We start from the raw sequence: 20,577 nt of genomic DNA, 5'->3' as shown, positions 1-20,577 counted from the left end.
AAGTTCCCTTGGCCCCCAAAACTCTCATCTGTGGATCCCCTGAGTTTAGAAGAACTTCCACAGTACCTTGTAGCCTACCTTTTATAATTGGAGTCACACCGGAAGCTGGTCAAAGTTTACCTTTTACTAATTGGAGAACAACAGGTACAAAGCAGAGTTCCTTATATTAAATTGGGACATTTTTCTCTTTTTTTCCTCAAAACCGAGAATGGAAGTGAAAATTAAAATCCAGCAATAAAGGGTTTTCTTTTTAGTTTAATGAAATCAACTCTAAAATTTGCTTTTATTTATACTCTGAAATTTAAAACTTTGTTCTTCGTTGATCTTTACAACATTGGAAAGATTGAACTTACACTTTGCTCTGTGAATCTTTCAATGGTTTGTGACCAAACAATAAATTTCAACCCGACCCAGGAAATTTCTGCGACTTGTGCCCACTCAGTTTTGCAGTTTGGAACAGAATTCTTGCTCCCAATCCAAATAGAGACTGAGAAATGAAAGAGGACCCAGAAAGCCTTTTCTTCTATGTGAAAGGCCTGATCCTAAGTGGAGCAATCAATAAAGAAAAGGGTTCAAGCTGCAGCCTATAAATTTCTCAGAGTTTAATGTGTTCAGGATGAGGTGGAGAAATAACATAAACCTGTGAATAGACATGGACTAGAAGCCATGTGTATATGTGTTCTGTCCCTAAAGGTTTTGCTAGGTACTTACTAAGCTATTCCTTCTGTGCAATCATCTTGTTTTTCTACTTCCATGGATGAAAGCCTACCTTCACTAAACACTTCACCTTATGTGCCAGCTATTGTTCTAAACCCACTACATTATTTAATCTTCACGACAATTCTTTAAGGTAGTCTTATTACTATGCCCATTTTATAGATGAGCAAACAAGTTTTCAGGGGCCAAGAAATTTGAGCAAGTTCACATTAACTTGTAAACCACGAAATTGAGCATCAGATACAAGCATCTGGCTGCACTTCCTGAGTTTGTACGTCCTACTCTCATAAAATAAATAGAGATACATTGAAGATGAGAAAGAATACTGTTGGCCGATTCCTCAGGCAATAATTTTTTCGATATTGTATTGTTGTCACAGAAACCTCCAGCCTCTCTCATTGATGGACGGTAGGAGGGATACATGGAGTGGACCAGGAGTTTATGGCAGTAACGAGGCTGACGGGAAGACAGGGCAGGAGTGGGGTGGGGGCGTGCTTTTCGATGCGTGTCGAGGGAACGAGAAGGCGCGGGTCGTAGGGATCTCCCTTCTCTGCAGTCCCAGCATGGCTCCTGGAGCTCTCTGGGCTGCTGTTGACCCCGACATCGCGGCGGCCGCCCCCAGCGCCGCGCTGCCCAATCAGCGGCGCGGCCTTGTGCCCCGCCACTCCGCGCCGGCCATATAGGCCTCCTCCTGGCGAGCCTCCGCACCGCATTGGTGGGCCGGCCCCCGGCCCGTCCATGGGCGTTGTGGCCGCCATCGCAGGGTCCGCCTCCCGTTCCCTCCGCCCTCAACGTACGTCGCACCGCCTCTCTGTAGCCACCCGCGGAGCATCGCAGCCGTCCCGGGTCCCCGCCAGCCTCCCTCCTCGCGTCCCTCGGTGTCCTCCGCGGGCCAGCGCGATGCGGCTGGGCCCGAGGACCGCGGCGTTGGGGCTGCTGCTGCTGTGCGCCGCGGCGGCCGGCGCCGGCAAGGCCGAGGAGCTGCATTACCCGCTGGGCGAGCGCCGCAGCGACTACGACCGCGAGGCGCTGCTGGGCGTCCAGGTGAGGCGGCCAGGCCGGTGCTGGGAGGGCCGGGCCTCGCACCGCGGCTGCCGCGGGCTTTGTCCCGGGACAAAGGGGGGCGGCCGGGCGAGGCCTGGCAGGGGCGGCCTGACAATGGGAGCAGGGCGGCGCGGCACTCGCCCTCTGGGGGTCCTGGGGCCTGGAAAGCCTGAGGAGATAGCACGGCCCAAGAGCTGGATCCCTTCTACCCCTCAGATCATGGAGGGTGTGTAGGCAGTAGGGGCCTTGAAGTGCAGGTGCGGGTCACCCCGAAACCCTTTGGCAAGGGGGTCTTCTAGTAGCCCTGTTTTTCTCCACCATTTTGCCCCACTGGTCGTAATGCTTGGCCCTCCTGTGTGTCGCTTCCCCCTAAAGGAAGATGTGGATGAATATGTTAAACTCGGCCACGAAGAGCAGCAAAAAAGACTGCAGGCGATCATAAAGAAAATCGACTTGGACTCAGATGGCTTTCTCACTGAAAGTAAGGACTGCCCTGCACGACTAACAATGGAGACAAATACAAATATGTTAAGCAGGGATGTCTACTGAATGTATAGATTGCTAGTGTCCCAAGTTGGAAGTCCTGTGAGAAGGAAAAAAGGACATGGAGAATAGGTTTTATACCTACAAATCTTTAGACACTGAGAACCAAGTAAAACTCGGTGCTTTCTCCAGTTATATATAAACATCATTGACCCTGTACTCTATGTGCAAGTCACACCTTGAGACACCCTCTTTCTCACATGACTTTTGTTAGTGTCAACAATATGATTTATTTTAGAGAAATATGCCCCAAAACTTTAAGGCAGTAAATGATTTATCGCTGTTTTGATATACGCTTCATTTAAATTTTAGGAATTTGCTTCTTTTTGTAAGCAAATAGAAAAAGACCTGTTGCCTGTGAATTACGTTTATTACAACATTATACCAAAATGTTAGAGCTAGTAGGGGCCTTAGGATCATCTTGTCCACATCACTTTGTAGAGATGAAGAAATGAAGCACAGGGATGAGTGCCTTCTACAAATAAGTGGCAAAGCTGGTCTAGAATCCAGGTATCCTGCTCTTAATTCAAGTTTTAATATCTTTCAGTTAAAAAAAAAAATCTGAGTGCTCTCAGGTAAATTCTCTAGTCAGAAATGAAATGCACAGACTACTAAAAGAATGTTCTAAATAAATTGCTGTGCAATTGTCTCTCCCCATTGTTCAATTCAAATGATGTACCCTGTCAGCATTCCAAGTGGGTCCTCAGAAAAATTCAGGTTGTTACTGTGACTCTTAAGTTAGCTGTTTTTCTGTAACTCTCATTTAAATGCTGTTCACCATCAAGGAATTAAGTTGCTGGAGAAAATTAAAAACTGGTAAATTTAAGATGTGCTGTCAAGACATTGGAACCCTCTGGAAGATTAAGGGCTTTTTTCTTTCTCTTAATTAGACAATAATAACAAAACCTTTGGATTCTGATTATCCAATCTAAGAATAAGTCAATCTTTGGTTATACTAATCAAAGAACACAACACGTTGATTTGGAAGACTGTGTGGTACCTATCTGTCAAGACCTAGATATGTTGAAATATTTAATAGTAAGGTTTTAAGAAATTTAAAGTTAGAAAAACTTTAGTCCAAATATTCATTATACAGATGAGAAGAAAAGCTTGAGACGGTAAACTACTCCCTGATGGCAAAGCTGAAGTGTGAACCCACATTTCTGATCCCTGTTCCATTGTTTTCTTCTATGCCGTGGTGATCTCTTTAAATAAACTAGAAGAAAGACTCATGGTGCTTATGAAACCCTTCATTGTACTTGAGGACTCTTAAGATAATTTTGGCAATTTGCTCTTTGAGGGCCAGGTCTGGAATCAGATGTTAAGAGGTAGCAAAACTCAGTAGGAGTTGGCTTTGAAGCCAAACAGGTTTGAATCTGGACTCTGCTATTTACTAGTTGTGGAGGGTTGGACTTTTCTGAACCTCAGTTTCCTCACCCGTATAATAGTGATGATTATAATTGCATTGTTTTGAAGATTAGAGGCAACATGTACAGAGGGACCTGATAAATGGTATACTCATGCTGTCCTCACAAATATTAGTGTTCGTCCCTCCTTTGTTTTCTTTAATGTAGTTTAGTAAATATTTTTATGAACAGTTTTTTTTTTTTTTTTTTTGAGGCAGAGTCTCGCTCTTGTCACGCATGCTGGCGTGCAGTGGTGTGATCTTGGCTCACTACAGCCTCTGCCACCCAGGTTCAAGCGATTCTCCTGTCTCAGCCTCCTGAGTAGCTGGGATTACAGGCACTGGCCACCACACCCGGCTAATTTTTGTATTTTTAGTAGAGACGGGGTTTTACCCGAGACCAGGCTGGTCTCAAAATCCTGACCTCAGGTGATCCGCCTGCCTCAGCCTCCCAAAGTGCTGGGATTACAGGCATGAGCCACTGAGCCCAGCCGAATAGATTTTTTAAAAGTTGATTCAAAAGTGGACATTTGAGTTTTAGAAACTTTTTTCCCATGCCTTCAGGTACCAAGTTAAGACAGATAGCTGTTGCAGGAAGGGCATAAATTGCTACCCATAACTTTGTTAAAATTTCCTCCAGATGTTTTAACGACATATTTAAAGGTAACGTATTGAAGCAGTATTCTCACTCACTTGAATACCTTTTCAGAATTTAGGCCATATCTACTTAACCGTCTATTATTTTCTTAATATAGTTTTAATTCAACTCACATAAAATTTATTTTAAAGGAAGACTTTATATCACCTTCATAAATAAAAAACACTATTTTTTCTCATACATATTAAAATAAATAGCTATCAAAATATTTATGCTTCCTGAGAGATCTGTGGTAGTTAGCAAAGGTTTTCTGCAAGATTTTGGATAACATTTTTTTAAAAGTAGAGTGCTATTTTGGCCAGTTGGTAATTCATTCAACAAATACTTACAGAGCCAGGAACTTTCCAGGCATTTGATGTACATCAGTGAACAGAACATACCCAAATTTTATGGCGCTTACATTATATTTAGATCATATGTTATAGTATAGAAGCTCCGGCCAGGTACGGTGGCTCACGCCTGTAATCCTAGCAGTTTGGGAGGCTGAGGCAGGTGGTTCATGAGGTCAGGAGTTCGAGACCAACCTGGCCAATATGGTGAAACCCTGTCTCTACTAAAAATACAAAAAATTAGCCAGGCGTGGTGGCGTACACCTGTAGTCCCAACTACTCAGGTGGCTGAGGCAGGAGAATCGTTTGAACCGGGAGGCAGAGGTTGCAGTGAGCTGAGATCGCACCACTGCACACTCCAGCCTGGGTGAAAGAGTGAGACTCCGTCTCAAAAAAAAAAAAAAAAAAAAAAAAAGCTCCATGAGCTCTTCTAAACAGCCTTTCCCACTTCCTACCCCATTTCTATTAATACAACTAGGCCAATTCTCAGTATTTGCAAACATCAAAGATTTTGCCTTTTCAGAGAAGGTTTGTAAATCCTTACTCTTAAGTATCAGAATTAACGTCACATGCGTTGTGTTCTGGGAAATTCTCATAGGTGAACTCAGTTCATGGATTCAGATGTCTTTTAAGCATTATGCTATGCAAGAAGCAAAACAACAGTTTGTTGAATATGATAAAAACAGTGATGATACTGTGACATGGGATGAATATAACATTCAGATGTATGATCGTGTGATTGACTTTGATGAGAACACTGCTCTGGATGATGCAGAAGAGGAGTCCTTTAGGAAGGTGAGTTCATGTGCACAAGCTGTTTCTTTTCATGTTGGTTCACTTTACCTTCCTGCATGAATGAGCACATTGAGGGCCTGAGGTCGTAAGCTGGATTGTCTTGTTCTCTAGGAAATCACCTGTTCCACTTCAGCAGTCATTTTGATGGTGTCCTTTCTGGCCAGATTTAGGACTCTTATTCTAGATTACCTCCATGATCCTTCTATCTGTTTTTCTCAGCTGCATCATTTAACTGTCCTCATTTTCAGAGTTGCTTTTTAAATGTGTTTTGAATGAGTATTTCAATATTTTAATATTATTGAATAATCAGTTTTATCTTTATTAAGAAGGCCATTATGGCCCATTCCCATTTTTAAACACGTAGTTTTATATACTCATTTAAAAAAATCTGTGGGTTCCACATCTGTGGATTCAAACAACTGAGAATCGTAAGTATCCAAAAAAGTGAGTATTAAAAACAAAAAACTGTGTCTCTATTCAACATATACAGAACTTTTTTCTCTTGATTATTCCTTAATATAACAATGATTTATTTCTTATTTAAGTTGTAATTTATATTATAAGTAATCTAGAGATGATTTAAAGCAGAGGTCCCAACCCTTTTGGCACCAGGGACCAGTTTCATGGAAGACAGTTTTTCCACGGGACAGTGTGTGGTGGGGGGGTGGGGAATGGTTTTAGGATGAAATTGTTCCACCTCAGATCAGCAGGCATTAGGTTCTCCTAAGGAGTGCACAACGAAGATCCCTCACGTGTACAGTTCACAATAGGGTTTGCACTCCTATGAAAATCTAATGCCACCACTGATGTGATAGGAGGCAGAGCAGAGCTCAGACGGTAATGCCTGCCACTCACCTCTTGCCGTGTGGCCCAGTTCCTAACAGGTCATGGACCAGTACCTGTCCGCCACCCAGACATTGAGGGTCCCTGATTTAAAGTATTCAGGAAGTTGTGTGTAGGCTATGCGCAAATACTGCACCATTTTATATCAGGGACTTAAGCATTCTCAGATTTTTATAGGGAGGTCTTGGAACCAATTTCCCAGGAATGTGTGAGGGAGGCCTGTGTAACAAATTGACCATTGTAACCATTTTAAAGTGTACAGTTCAGTATTGTTAAGTACATTCATGGTGTTGTACAACCAATCTCCCCAACTCTTTTCATCTTACAGAGCGGAAACTCTCTACCCATTAAACCATAACTCCCCATTCCCTCCTCCCACTAGCTCCTGTCAACCACTGTTCTACTTTCTGTCTCTGAATTTGGCTACTCTAGGTACCTCATCTAAGTAGAATCATATGCCGTATTTGTCTTTTTGTAACTGGCTTATTTTTACTTAACATAGTGTCCTCAAGATTCTTCCATTTTGTAGCATGCATCAGAATTTCCTTCCTTTTTAAGGCAAAGTAATATTCTGTTGTATGTACAGGTTGAGTATCCCTAATTCCAAAATCAAAATGCTCTTAAATATGAAACTTTTGGAGCACTGACACAACACTCAAAAGAAATGCTCATTGAAGCATCTTGGATTTCGGATTTGCAAATCTCTATGGGATCCTGCTTTCCATTGTTTTGGGTATATACCTGGAAGTGATAGTGCTGGATCATATGGTAATTCTATTTTTAATTTTTTGAGAAACCACAGTACCATTTTTCATAGTGAGTACACCCTTTAAAATTACTCCTTTTTTTTTTGAGACAGTATCTCACTCTGTTGCCCAGGCTGAAGTGCGGTGGTATAATCTCAGCTCACTGCCTCCTGGGCTCAAGCTGTCCTCCCAACACAGCCCCCCAAGTAGCTGGGATTTCAGGCTCGAGCCACCACGCCCATCTAATTTTTGTATTTTTTGTAGAGATGGGGTTTTACCATCTTGCCCAGGCTAGTCTCAAACTCCTGAGGTCAAGCAATCTACCCACCTCAGCCTCCCAAAGTGCTAGGATTACAGGTGTGAGCCACCACACCTGGCCCCAAATTACTCATTTTTTGAAAATTTAGTATCTCCATGAGTTCTAATGTGTCTAATGGTTTAATTTGTTGAAATATATGCCGCTTAAGCAGAGCTGAGAAAGACTAATTTTATTTAGGAATTAGGAACTTTTTAACACTTCTAGGAAGTCTATTAAACTAAAAGTATATCAACAGAAATGACTGAGCTTGAGAAATTGCTGTATCAAATACTGTTGTATTTCAAAGCTAATTTTAAAGAATTAAAATCTTTTTTATAGGTACATGATAGTTGTATTATACATACAGGGTACATGTGGTATTTTGATATCACACAAACATATAATATAATGACCAAATCAGGGTAATTAGAGTATCACTAAGAATTTTTTTAAGATAGTTTTTATGTGTAGAAAAAAATAAAAATAAAACATGCTGTTGCAAACTGTCCCAAAATATTAGTCAAGGGTGCTTGGAAAATATTCAAGGCTCTTCTGTTTCTTAACTTATCCTGTTTTGGTATATACCTTTTAATTTTTATTGTGGCCATAATTTATTGTATTGAACAATATAGTGTAGCAATGATTTTCTCCTCATTTAAATTGTAATTTGTATTATAAGTAATCTAGAAGTGATTTAAAATATTTGGGAAGATATGTGTAGGTTATATGGAAATACTATGCCACCTTATATCAGGGAATTGAGCATCCTTGGGTTTTGGTATCCGAGGGAGGTTCTGGAACCAATTTCTTACAAATATGGAGGGAGGAGTGTATAACAAATTTACTATTGTAACCATTTTAAAGTGTGCCATTCAGTAGCGTTAAGTACATTCACAGTGTTGTGCAGCTAATCCCCGGAACTTTTTTCATCTTGCAAAGCTGAAACTCTGTACCTGTTAAACAACACCCTATTCCCTCCTTGGTAAATGCTTTCTAAGTGTGCTATTTATTTAGAATCATATTGGCCGCTTGAACTCTGTAAGCCACCACTAACTCTAAGTTGGTTAATTCTCTGCTAATAACTACAGCATCAGTGTGGAGGTTTGGGGCTCCATCCTTAGAGCCAGTCTGCTTAGCTTCACATTTAGCTCCAGTACTTCACAGTTGTGTAACTTTGGGTAAGTTATTAAACTTTCATGTGCCTCAGTTTCCTTATCTCCAAAACTGAGGATAATAATTCCCATTCAGGCCAGGTGTGGTGGCTCACACCTGTAATCTCAGCACTTTGGGAAGCCAAGGTGGGAGAATCACTTGAGCCCAGGAGTTCGAGAACAACTGGGCAATGTGGCAAGACCCCGTCCCTATGGATACGTTTTCCTCTTAAAAATTAAATCCTAACTAATCTAAAGCTGTAGAGTTAACAAATGCCCAAACAAAATTTAAAAATGAGATGGGCATGATGGTCCGTGCCTGTGATCCCAGCTATTTGGGAGGCTGAGGCAGGAAGATTGCTCAAGCCCAGGCAGTCAAGGCTGCAGTGAGCCATATTTATGCCACTACACTGCAGCCTGGGCAACAGAGAGACCTCGTTTGTAAAAATAAATAAATAAATAAATAATTAATTAATTCCCCTTTATTTAGGATTATAATAATGTGGATAAATAGTAATAAATGGTAGCAGTTGGAGGGGTAAGCAGTTCTGTTTTGATTTAAAAGAATATTATTGAAGAAAGCATTTACAGTTCACATAAATTTATATTTAATCAACTTTTTAAAACTTTATGCATTTGTTAACTATCAGCTTTAGATTAGTTAGGATTTTTTTTTTTTTTTTTTGAGATGGAGTCTTGCTCTGTCGCCCAGGCTGGAGTGCAGTGGCGTGATCTCTGCTCACTGCAAGCCCCGCCTCCCAGGTTCACGCCATTCTCCTGCCTCAGCCTCCCAAGTAGCTGGGACTACAGGCACCTGGCACCATGCCCAGCTAATTTTTTGTATTTTTAGTAGAGACGGGGTTTCACTGTGTTAGCCAGGATGGTTTCGATCTCCTGACCTTGTGATCCGCCCACCTTGGCCTCCCTAAGTGCTGGGATTACAGGTGTGAGCCACCGTGCCTGGCCAGGATTTTATTTTTTAAGGGGAAAATGTATCTTTTGTTTTCTTTTTATTTGGGTCTTCATTCTATAGTGGACTAAAGTGAGTAAAAATCAGTCTTTTTACTACTTGTAAATACTAAAGGAAAAACAAATGGTGATAATGAGATTTGGGATCATCTGTCTATTAAGTATCCTCATTTACTATAGGAATTAACTTATCTTAAACCATCGTAACTTAACTAAAACCAAAGCAGGGTATGGTATAATTTCCCTTCCTAGGAACAACAGAGAAGTTAAATACAGTATTTTTAAATCTTGCTGGAATTAGATTCTAATTGTGTTTTCTATTTTTATTTTTTTGTTACTCAAAAGACTTAATTACTAGCCCATTAAAAAATAAGAAGTGAATGTTCCCGTATTCTTAGAAGGGGGTGATGTAATAGATGGTGCTGAGAAGAAAATCTTCACTTTGAAGAGATACATGACTTATGAATTGTTTATGAACAGTTCTTTTAAAAGGTGTCTGGTTCTAATTCTGTGTTCTAGCTACTCAGAACGTGTTGATTATAACACTGTGCTTTTAAAGGATGAATTAGATGAATCTTAACAGCCAAAAGGAATAGATTGATCCCTAAAATGAACACTTCAATGGGAGTCCTTTTGGTTATTTTCTTTTTTTGACAGCCTAGGAATACGTCTCTATCTTCATGAAGTTCTAATCATATGTTTTTAGAATTTGCTGTAAGTAACTTCCTGTGTGTACGTGTAGTCCCAGCTGCTCAGGAGGCTGAAGTAGGAGGATTGCTTGAGCCCAGGAATTTGAGGCCAGTCTGGACCACATAGTGAAAACTTGTCCCTTTAAAAAAAAATAATAACGTCCTAAAAATTGATGTGGAGTGTAAAGATGAACCCAGAAACCATATGCATTATTTTTCAAAATAAAAAATAAAGGATGAGGAATGAATCAGTCTCAAAGTTATAGACTAAACACTATACCATAAATAAAATAATCATAAAAAGTAACTGGATATGTGAATAAAATAAAGTTTTCTGTAAGAAAGTCTGTTAACAAAAGTCAGCTTGATATCTGAACTTCACCTTTTTTTTTTTTTTCCGAGAGGGAGTCTCGCTCTGTCACCCAGGCTGGTGTGCAGTGGCACAATCTCGGCTTACTACAGTCTTAGCCTCCCAGATTCAAGCAATTCTTCTGCCTCAGCCTCCTGAGTAGCTGGGACTATAGGCACGTGCCACCATGCCTGGCTGATTTTTGTTTTGTTTTTTTTAGTAGAGACTGAGTTTCACCACGTTGGTCAGGCTAGTCTCAAACTCCTGACCTCAAGTGATCCGCCTGCCTTGGCCTCCCAAAGGGCTGAGATTACATGCGTGAACCACCATGCCCAGTCTGAATTTTATCTTATATTTAATAAGTTTTCATATAGAGAATAAAGATAACCCTTTCAGGCTGTGAAATGCCTGAAGAAGCGTTTCTTTATAATATAAAGGACAGTTATAGTCAACACAAGATAAAGTTTGGGGATCTATCTGGCAAAAGTTCAAGTGTTTTTTTGTTTTTGTTTTTGTTTTGAGACAGAGTCTTGCTCTGTCACCCAGGCTGGAGTGCAGTGGTGCAATCTTGGCTCACTGCAACCTTTGCCTCCCAGGTTCAAGCAATCGTCCTGCCTCAGCCTCCCAAGTAGCTGGGACTACAGGCGTGTGCCACTATGCCCAGCTAATTTTTTAGTAGAGATGGGGTTTCACCATGTTGGCCAGGCTGGTCTTGAACTCTTGACCTCAGGTGATCCGCCCGCCTCGGCCTCCCAGAGTGCTAGGATTACAGGCGTGACTGCTGGATGTGCATATATAAACAGTATTTATTTATGTAAGATATAACCTTGCATGTGGCTAATCAGAATTTTTAAGGCCTAGTCATTTGTTCTAGTATCCCACATTATATATTTCCTCATGTAGAATCATTAGTCTACCAAAAGATGGCAGTTTTGTTCCTCACAAGTTTCTGTTGTAATCTAAAAATAAATGATTATGGTAGCTTTTTTATTACTGTACCTAACACTTTTTACCCTCTACTAGAATACAAGGTTTTTATATAGAAGAAAAAAGCGTTGAAGTTTTATGAAACTGACCATCTTTTTTGTTGTTTTTTTAGGAATTTGCCACTTTGTAAAAAACAGTCTTTCTGTTTTTGGCTTCTTCGATTTAATGTGAGCTATTCTTATTTTGTGTTCTTCAAATGGCCATGAAATGTGAACCAGAAAAAGCTACCCCCTTCACTTTTTTTTTTTTTTTTTTAAGAAATCTCAGCTTGTTGAAAGAGATCCTTTCTTTCCATAGGCAAATTTGGCCAAATTTAGCTCTTCTCCTGAAACATGGACCTTTTTGCTCCAAAGTGAAGGGTTCTTTCATAAGGAAATCAAAGCACTTGGTATTTGGAATAATGGTTTATTCAAAAACAACTCGATTGACTCAGCAAAGTACCTCAAATTCTTGTTTGTCTGCTTTTGCCATGTTAAACCTGAACATAAAATGCAAATTATTTGGTCTAGTTATTTAAAATTATGAAACATTAAGTTAAAAGGAGCTATTTGGAAACAAGTTATTATTTTTTCTTTTCTGTCATGATTGGGTGAATATAACTGGCTTGTAGAGTCTAGATGTTAATAAAACAAATTATTTGGGGAAAGAGGTGAGCCGCTCCGCTGTAAATCAGTAATTGTAAAAGAACTAGTGTTTAGGTAAATGGCTGCTACCTGACCTCTATTATTCTAGAAAACTGAAAAGGGTATTTTTATTCAGTAGTGAAACACTTAAAAGCTTCTAAAATATTTGAAATTGTGCTTTAAAAAAATGCACAGTTTAATACATATCAGTTTATAGGAAGGAAAGCTATTCCCAGAAATTCTCAAAACAGAAATTATGCAAGATTAGCAATATAGCATTATTGGCTCCCAAGGCTCTTGGTTACAGAATTACCATTGAAAATTTTATCAAAAGCAGCCTTGTCCTTGATAGCTGCCGAATCATTTAAAAAAGGGGGGGTGGATGGGAAGATGGATGAGAAAGTAGAAAAGGATATGTTTGTTAAACCTCAACATGGGATCCATTTAAACTTTTGATGTATTTATATCTGAATATACAGAATTAACACTATAAAGAGCCTGCTAAGACTAGACTTCCAGGCTGAGCACGGTGACTCATGCCTATAGTCCCAGCATTTTGGGAGGCTGAGGCAGGTGGATAGCCTGGGCAAAATAGTGAAACCCCATCTCTATCAAAAATACAAAAAATTAGCTGGGTGTGGTGGCACGTGCCTGTGGTCTCCACTACTTGGGAGGCTGGGGTAGGAGGATCACTTGAACCTGGGAAGTGGAGGTTTCAGTGAGCTGAGGTTGCAACACTGTACTCCAACCTGGATGACGGAGTGAGACCTCATCTCCCCACCCCCCCAAAAAAGAAAAGATTTCCAAATATTAGGTACATATACTAATATTATGAGATTCTCAACATAAGAAGTCTGTTTTTCTGAAACAATAATGTATTTTTGAAAAGTCACTTAAAGGACCAGGAACAATTTTTAAAAGCCCTACCTACCAAGATTTAATACATGGTATAAATTTATTGACTTTTGGGCATTCAAAAAAGTATTAATTATTAAAGTAGACTGTATAGTACTGTAGAAAGAATAGGGAGGATCCAAGTTCAGTAGTTTTGTTTGTTTTTTGAGTCAGGGTCTTGCTATGGTGTGAAGGCTGGCCTTGAACTTCTGGGCTCATGCAGTCTTCTCAAGTTGCTGGAACTACAGGCGTGCGCCACTATGCCATGCTCAGTATTTTTTAGCTGTATTTCTGACTTTTATCAAATCATTCAATCTGCTTTTCTATCAATAATAGTATATAACACTAAATACTTAATACTTAAGGTTTATTAATTGTGTGGTAGGGATTCTCATCCCAATTGCTTATTAGAGATTTTTATCCCAATTTGATAGATGAGGAAACCAGAGAGGTTAAGCAGTTTGTGCTGACACCACAGCTAGTAAGTGGCACTGCTGGAATTCAGGTCTGGGTCTATATGACTCTAGAGCTTGTGAGTCTGTCCTGCCTCTAATACATGTATTTGTGTAGCTTACCTTCAAAGGGACGATGTGAAGATAAATGAGATAATGGATAGGAATGTACTTTAAATTTGACATAGTTTGCATTTTTCAAAGTATTTAAAATGATGTGGTATACTAATGAGAAATTTTAATTTTCAAAGCTTCACTTAAAGGACAAGAAGCGATTTGAAAAAGCTAACCAGGATTCAGGTCCCGGTTTGAGTCTTGAAGAATTTATTGCTTTTGAGCATCCTGAAGAAGTTGATTATATGACGGTAAGAAAGAAACATTTTTAAGAGAATTATTGAGTGACCAAAACTTTAAAAAAAAATTTTAAATTTTTGTGGGTACATAGTAGGTGTATATGTTTATGGGATACATGAAATTTTTTTTTTTTTTTTTTTTGAGACGGAGTATTGCTCTGTCGCCCAGGCTGGAGTGCAGTGGGGCAATCTCGGCTTACTGCAAGCTCCACCTCCCATGTTCATGCCATTCTCCTGCCTCAGCCTCTCTGAGTAGCTGGAACTACAGGCGCCCGCCACTACACCTGGTGAATTTTTTGTATTTTCAGTAGAGACAGGGTTTCACCGTGGTCTCAATCTCCTGACCTCGTGATCCGCCTGCCTCGGCTTCCCAAAGTGCTGGGATTATAAGCGTGAGCCACCGCGCCCAGCCGAGATGTTTTGATACAGGCATGCAATGTGAAATAATCAGATCATAGACAATGAGGTATCCATCCCCTCAAACTTTTATCCTTTGTGTTACTAACAATCCAGTGAACACTCTTTTAGTTATTTTAAAATGTATAATTAGTTATTACTGACTATAGTCAACCTGTTATGCTGTCAAATAATAGATTTTATTCATTCTTACTATTTTTTTTGTACTCATTAACTGTTCCTAGCGCCCCCTCCCCCAACACTTCCCAGTCTCTGTTAACCTTCCTTCTACCCTCTATGTCCATGAGTTCAATTGTTTTGATTTTTAGATCCCACAAATGAGTGAGAACATGCGATGTTTGTCTTTCTGTGCCTGGCCCATTTCACTTAATATGATCTCCAGTTCATCCATGTTGTTGCGTGGATCAACATGTTGTTGCAGGATCTCTTTCTTTTTTATGACTGAATAGTACTCCATTGTGTATATGTACATTTTCTTTATCCATTCATCTGTTGATGTACGCTTGGGTTGCTTCCGAATCTTGGCTTTTGTGAACAGTGCTACAACAAACATCGGAGTGCAGATATCTCTTTGACATAGTGGTTTCCTTTCTTTTGGGTATATACCCAGCAGTGGGATTGCTGGATCATATGGTAGCTTTATTTTTAGTTCTCCATAGTGGTTGTATGAATTTACATTTCCAAGTAACCAAAACTTTAAAACCCGTTCATTAAGTTGTTAAAATGAATTGTATAACCAGAATTTTAAGAGATACACAGATTTAAAATGATCCTAATTCTCCCCACTTAAAATTAGGAGTGGTAAGGAGGCTTTCTGGTGGTGACGAAGTTGCTTATTGGGAGGGAGAAGGTGAAGGACTGAATTTTTAAATCTCTGTACTATGTATGGGCAGCAGGCTTCCTCAGGCTATTTTCTCTCTCATAACTGTGTTACCTTCAGTGCCTTCCTTACCCTTTTATAGGTTTCAGACTTTTTTTTGGTTTTTCAATGTTAGTAATACTAGGATTTCTGTTTAATTTACAACATCACTTATGAAAGCTTTTGGTCTGGAAAAACATCATGTTTTGATTCTTCTTCATAGGGTTGGTAGGGGTGCAGCTGCTAGTAACTAGTAATGTTTTTGCAATTTTAAGCATAATGAGTCCTCTCATCCCTTTAGTATTTAAAATAAGTACCAGTTTTTCAAAACTTTTGTTGAATTGTAAGTTTAACTCAACAAACATTAATTGAGTCCCTATTATGACTTGGCCAAGCTTGAAAGCATACACCATCACGTTGGGAAATAAAGACTAATGTAACAAATAGCTTTTTAAAAAAGAGACTAAACATTTATATTGAAGTCTGTTGCATGACATCAGCCTCCAGCTACGTGGCTTGGTTCCCTGGATATATCAAAGAAGGAAGATACAGCTTTTTATTTAATGTGTCATGGTAGACCCTGCTGCCTTGCATAACAAGGCTGCAGATACATTTTTCTCCATAGCTCAGTGGTAAGACACTGTCATTAATACCACTTCTCTTGCCATTGTGAAGCTTCTAATTTCTCATTGGCACAGAATACATGATCCAGTTTAAGAACAGTGCTGGGTGTAATTTAAGTACCAAAATTAAGTTGGGACAAGCTAATTGAGCCCAAGAATGACAGGCAAAGGATGCTAGATCTTGATTCTCTGGAGAATAAGGAACAATTGAAGACTAAAGTGGGGAATTACCAGTAAAAGCAATGAAATAATTTAGGCATAATGTGATACGGCCCAGAGTTCTATCTGGCAATAGAATGAAATAGATTCGAGCAACATTTTGAAGAAAGCATATGCAGGAATGTTGACTTACTAAATAAGTGTTAAGGGAAGGTAAGAGTCAGAGATGGGCCAGGCATGGTGGCTCACACCTGTAATCCCAGCACTTTGGGAGGCCAAGGCAGGAGGACAGCTTGAGGCTAGGAGTTCAAGACCAGCTTGGACAACATAGCAGACCTTGTCTCTACAAAAAAGTTAGCCAGGTGTGGTGGCATGCACCTGTGGTCCTAGCTACTTGGGAGACTGAGATGAGAGGATCACTTGAGTCCAGTAGTTTGAGCCTACGGTGCCACTATTACTGTGCCGCTGCTCTCTAGCCTGGGTGATAGAATGAGATCCTATCTTAAAAAAAGGGTGGGAAGGGCTAGGCGGGGTGGCTCACGCCTGTAATCTCAGCACTTTGGGAGGCTGAGGCTGGCAGATCATCTGCGGTTAGGAGTTCGAGATCAGCCTTGCCAACATGGCAAAACACTGTCTCTACTAAAAATATAAAAGTTAGCTGGATGTGGTGGCATACGCCTGTAGTCCCAGCTGTTCGGGAGGCTGAGGCAGGAGATTTGCTTGAACCCGGGAAGCAGAGGTTGCAGTGTGCTGAGATCACACCATTGCACTCCAGCCTGGGCTAAGAGCAAGACCCCATCTGAAAAAAAAGGAGATAGGAAGATACTGAGGAAAGTACTGAAACAGCTGGCCATTGAACAGGTCATCTTTAGGGAAAAGGATTGGTTGTTTGATAAGAAGCTTTGATAAGAGGGAGGAACAGATTTGGGGGCAGTTTGGGATGAATAGGGCTAGGTTTGCTGAAGGGGAAGCAAGGAGGTTGAGGTATAATGGCGGGCTGGCACATTTCAGATCTGGAGGCAGAACAGCAGTTCTAAGGTAAGGGCTCTTTTAGGGTTGTTCATGGATTGGAGGGCAAATGGAGTTAAAGACAAGGGTAGTATAAGATGTTTTTCTTGAGAGGGAGAGGTGTGCAGAAAATAGCATGAGAGTAATGCTGAGGTTGTTTATGAGAGTGAAAGTGGAGTTCTTCACATTATCAGAAGTTTAAGGATGTTGAATTTAAAGCTACATAGTACTTCAGGTTTTATTCTTGCTTCTAAATTCCAGTGTTTAGAAGGATTGTCTTGAAGATACGGACAACCAAAGTGATTTTTCCTGTATAAGTACCTTACTAGCTGATTGCACCACTAGAGCTCCAAAAATTATCATTTATTTCTAAAGAAGTTCTGTAGTAGAATTGAATCAGATGGCAGTGGGACTGAACATTTTGTAACTTTTTTTTTCTTTTTTAATGAACGTGGAATAGGAATTTGTCATTCAAGAAGCTTTAGAAGAACATGACAAAAATGGTGATGGATTTGTTAGTTTGGAAGAATTTCTTGGTGATTACAGGTGGGATCCAAGTAAGTCACCTGGGAGAATGTGAAAAGAGAAAAGGAATTGAAGAAAGACATTGAAAGACAGCCTTGCTCATTGAAAGCTCTCTTCGACGGGAAATGTAACGAGGATCTGTGTCTGATCCTACTTGTTTCGTTAACTGTAATACAACTTCAACAAATGGATTTATAGCTTATCTGAGAACACTGTCTTGCTTACTTTTACTTCCGTGTCTAGAGTCAAACATTTTTCTTTCTTTTCAAACAAATCTAATTTTATTATCAGTTTAAATGGGGAAGGAAGTAAGGTAGATATTTTTAAACAAAATCCTGTGCTGTTGCAGGTGGATCTTAAAAGAGATAGAAACATAAAACACTACAAATACTGGTGTAAACACAGTATCAGAAGCTTAGTAGAAGGTGAATAAGTGTTTGAAATTAAGAGTTTGCTTTTATATAAGCAGCTGTTTTTTCAGAATTGTTGCTTAAAGACACCAAGCATTGCCATTTTTAAATTGGTCACCAGTTTTACTTATTCTGATTGTCACTTTAAAATTACACATGGCATTACTTTGTGAAAACATGTAGGAAACTTTGTATAGAAACATGATATACAGTAAAACATTACCCACCTCACATTTGGGAAAACTAGATATCAGAACAAATAGCAGTTAACAAAATTACTAGTTTGTGAAAACATCCAATGATTTTAAAACTGGGTTATTTAGACTTGTGTCACTTTTGAAAATTACTATATATTTGTACTTATGTCAGGATTTTTCAGTTAAGTAGTTCCGTTTTATTGGGCTTTCTTTAGTAAACTTTAAATTCACTTCCTTTATTCTAGGGATATACCAAACTTCTTATTGGATACATGTGATATTCTTGTGTATGTATATTTGTGTTTTTTTATATTAAGCTGCAAATGAAGATCCAGAATGGATACTTGTTGAGAAAGACAGATTCGTGAATGATTATGACAAAGATAACGATGGCAGGCTTGATCCCCAAGAGCTGTTACCTTGGGTAGTACCTAATAATCAGGGCATTGCACAAGAGGAGGTAAGTGTTACAGAACAACTGTTTCTCTCCACCCCCTCCCCCCAAATTTGGTGTTGTTGATAGGAAAAGAAGTTCAAAATTTTAAGCCAAAGAAAGAAGTAGTGGAGTTATTTGGGATTGATGCATTGCTATGTCTTGAATTTACGAACTGTTTTAGATTGTCAGGGAGACAAGGAAGTTAAGATTGTGTCATGTATTAATTTGAGAGTACAGTGAATAGACTAATGGCTTGTATTTACCTGCAGGGACTCAAAGTAGGTTATAATAATTTTGCATTGCCTTGATATATCCTGGATTGGATTTGAGTGGAGAGAGACAGAACCCAGCAGAAATGAAGAAAGGAGATAATTGGAAAAGCAGTAGACAGACCTGGTTACAACATGTAACATTTTTAGATACTTAAATAATAATGAGTACTTGTACACCTGGATGATTTTGACAAGTCAAATCACATTAAATTATGAACATCTTGCTGAAAATACTTAATTACACTTGACACTTTTTTGTTTTATTTTGAAGGCTCTTCATCTAATTGATGAAATGGATTTGAATGGTGACAAAAAGCTCTCTGAAGAAGAGATTCTGGAAAACCCGGACTTGTTTCTCACCAGTGAAGCCACAGATTATGGCAGACAGCTCCATGATGACTATTTCTACCATGATGAGCTTTAATCTCCAAGCCTGTCTCAGTAGAGTACTGGCTCCTTTTATAATTTGTTACCAGCTTTACTTTTGTGATAAAATATTGATGTTGTATTTTACACTCTTAAGTCTTAACCACAGTCAGAATTATCTTAATGTAGATTATAATTTTGGTCTTTTAGAAAAAAAAACAAAAATCTGATATTTATTTCAAAACGTATTGAAGCAACGAAACATTAATACTGTGCCATATGACAACAAAGTCTTTCCTAAATACTCCATCTGTTTAGTACTGTATTGTGGAATATTTGAGTTCTATTTCCATACTTGAAAACATGGAGGATTTTAGAGATGCCTGAACAATATTATTTAAGTAGTACGTGACTGAGCTATAAATTTTTGTTTTTGTTCTAAGTAGATTTAATTTGGGAACTGACAGGACAATGTTTTTAGGTTTAGCATTTTGTTTAAAAACCTTTAAAGAAACCTTTAGAAGGACTTAGACCTCACATATTAATGTTGAGAAGTTCTGTTTAATTTTAAAATGGTTTCTATAAAGGGTTTTATTGTATGAAATAGAACTTTATATTTTTGCATATGTATAGATAGTAATTATATTTAATGTATAACTATAGCATTATGGTGAGTGGAATTTGACATTGTCCAAACCTTTTTCATTTTTGAGTGATTAAAAATGAAATGTCCTATCTTTGAGACGGATCTGTCCCCAGGCTGGATCATGGCCATCGGCTCACTGAACCCCTCCCTCAGCCTCTCCGAGTAGCTGGGACTACAGGCGCCCGCCACCACGCCCGGCTAATTTTTTTGTATTTTTAGTAGAGACGGGGTTTCACCGTGGTCTCGATCTCCTGACCTCGTGATCCTCCCGCCTCGGCCTCCCAAAGTGCTGGGATTACAAGCGTGAGCCACTGCGCCCGGCCAGAAATGTCCTATCTTTTTATATGTTTGTTTGGTTTTCTTTAACTTTCAGATAAATCTTGAATTTAGCATAGGTTTTGTGGTATTGTACATTATCTTGCCTCATCCATTCCTTTATGTGGATAGTTCCCAAAACTGTCAAATTATTCTTGCTGCATTTTCTTATTTTGTTTTAAATAAGAGAATCATGTTATAATATAATTGAATGTGCACCTGACACATTTTAATAATTGGTCTTGTAGCAAATGTGGTTTTGCTCTTTGGGGCTATAAATAATCTTGAGTAATGCAGGTTGGAATTACCAATAGAGCTGGTCAGATATCAACAGTAGAGTTCAATATCAATTTTACTGAAATTAAAATCATACTTGATAAGCATGATAATCAATTTTAACCTAAATCAGTAGGTCAACTTATTTAACTTTGGTGGAGGTGGGATAGGGAAAAGTGAAGGGAGGAATTAATTTTTTTCTAGTTCTCATGTACAGAGATCG

At 39.2% G+C, this 20,577-nt stretch overlaps 1 protein-coding gene across 1 annotated transcript; it reads left to right on the top strand.

Moving 5' to 3' along the window:
- The first annotated feature begins 1,350 nt into the window (after positions 1 to 1,350).
- RCN2 (reticulocalbin 2) lies at positions 1,351 to 19,524 on the top strand. Its single transcript, XM_032174388.2, has 7 exons — positions 1,351 to 1,761; positions 2,137 to 2,242; positions 5,295 to 5,491; positions 13,744 to 13,857; positions 17,372 to 17,468; positions 18,361 to 18,503; positions 19,023 to 19,524. The coding sequence occupies exons 1-7, from the start codon at positions 1,456 to 1,458 to the stop codon at positions 19,173 to 19,175; spliced, it is 1,116 nt and encodes a 371-aa protein (XP_032030279.1). The 5' UTR covers positions 1,351 to 1,455; the 3' UTR covers positions 19,176 to 19,524.
- The last annotated feature ends 1,053 nt before the right edge of the window (positions 19,525 to 20,577 follow it).

The sequence above is a fragment of the Hylobates moloch genome, unplaced genomic scaffold (assembly GCF_009828535.3).
Source record: "Hylobates moloch isolate HMO894 unplaced genomic scaffold, HMol_V3 SCAFFOLD_14, whole genome shotgun sequence".
Taxonomy (NCBI): domain Eukaryota; kingdom Metazoa; phylum Chordata; class Mammalia; order Primates; family Hylobatidae; genus Hylobates; species Hylobates moloch.
The sequence above is the reverse complement of the archived record's forward strand: the minus strand, read 5'-3'. Positions and strand labels throughout refer to the sequence as shown.

Coding starts and splice junctions, on each gene's coding strand:
- RCN2 (XM_032174388.2), top strand. CDS start 1,456: ATGGGCGTTGTGGCCGCCATCGCAGGGTCCGCCTCCCGTTCCCTCCGC. Junction 1,762..2,136: donor AGGCGCTGCTGGGCGTCCAG/GTGAGGCGGCCA, acceptor TTCCCCCTAAAG/GAAGATGTGGATGAATATGT. Junction 13,858..17,371: donor AAGAAGTTGATTATATGACG/GTAAGAAAGAAA, acceptor AACGTGGAATAG/GAATTTGTCATTCAAGAAGC.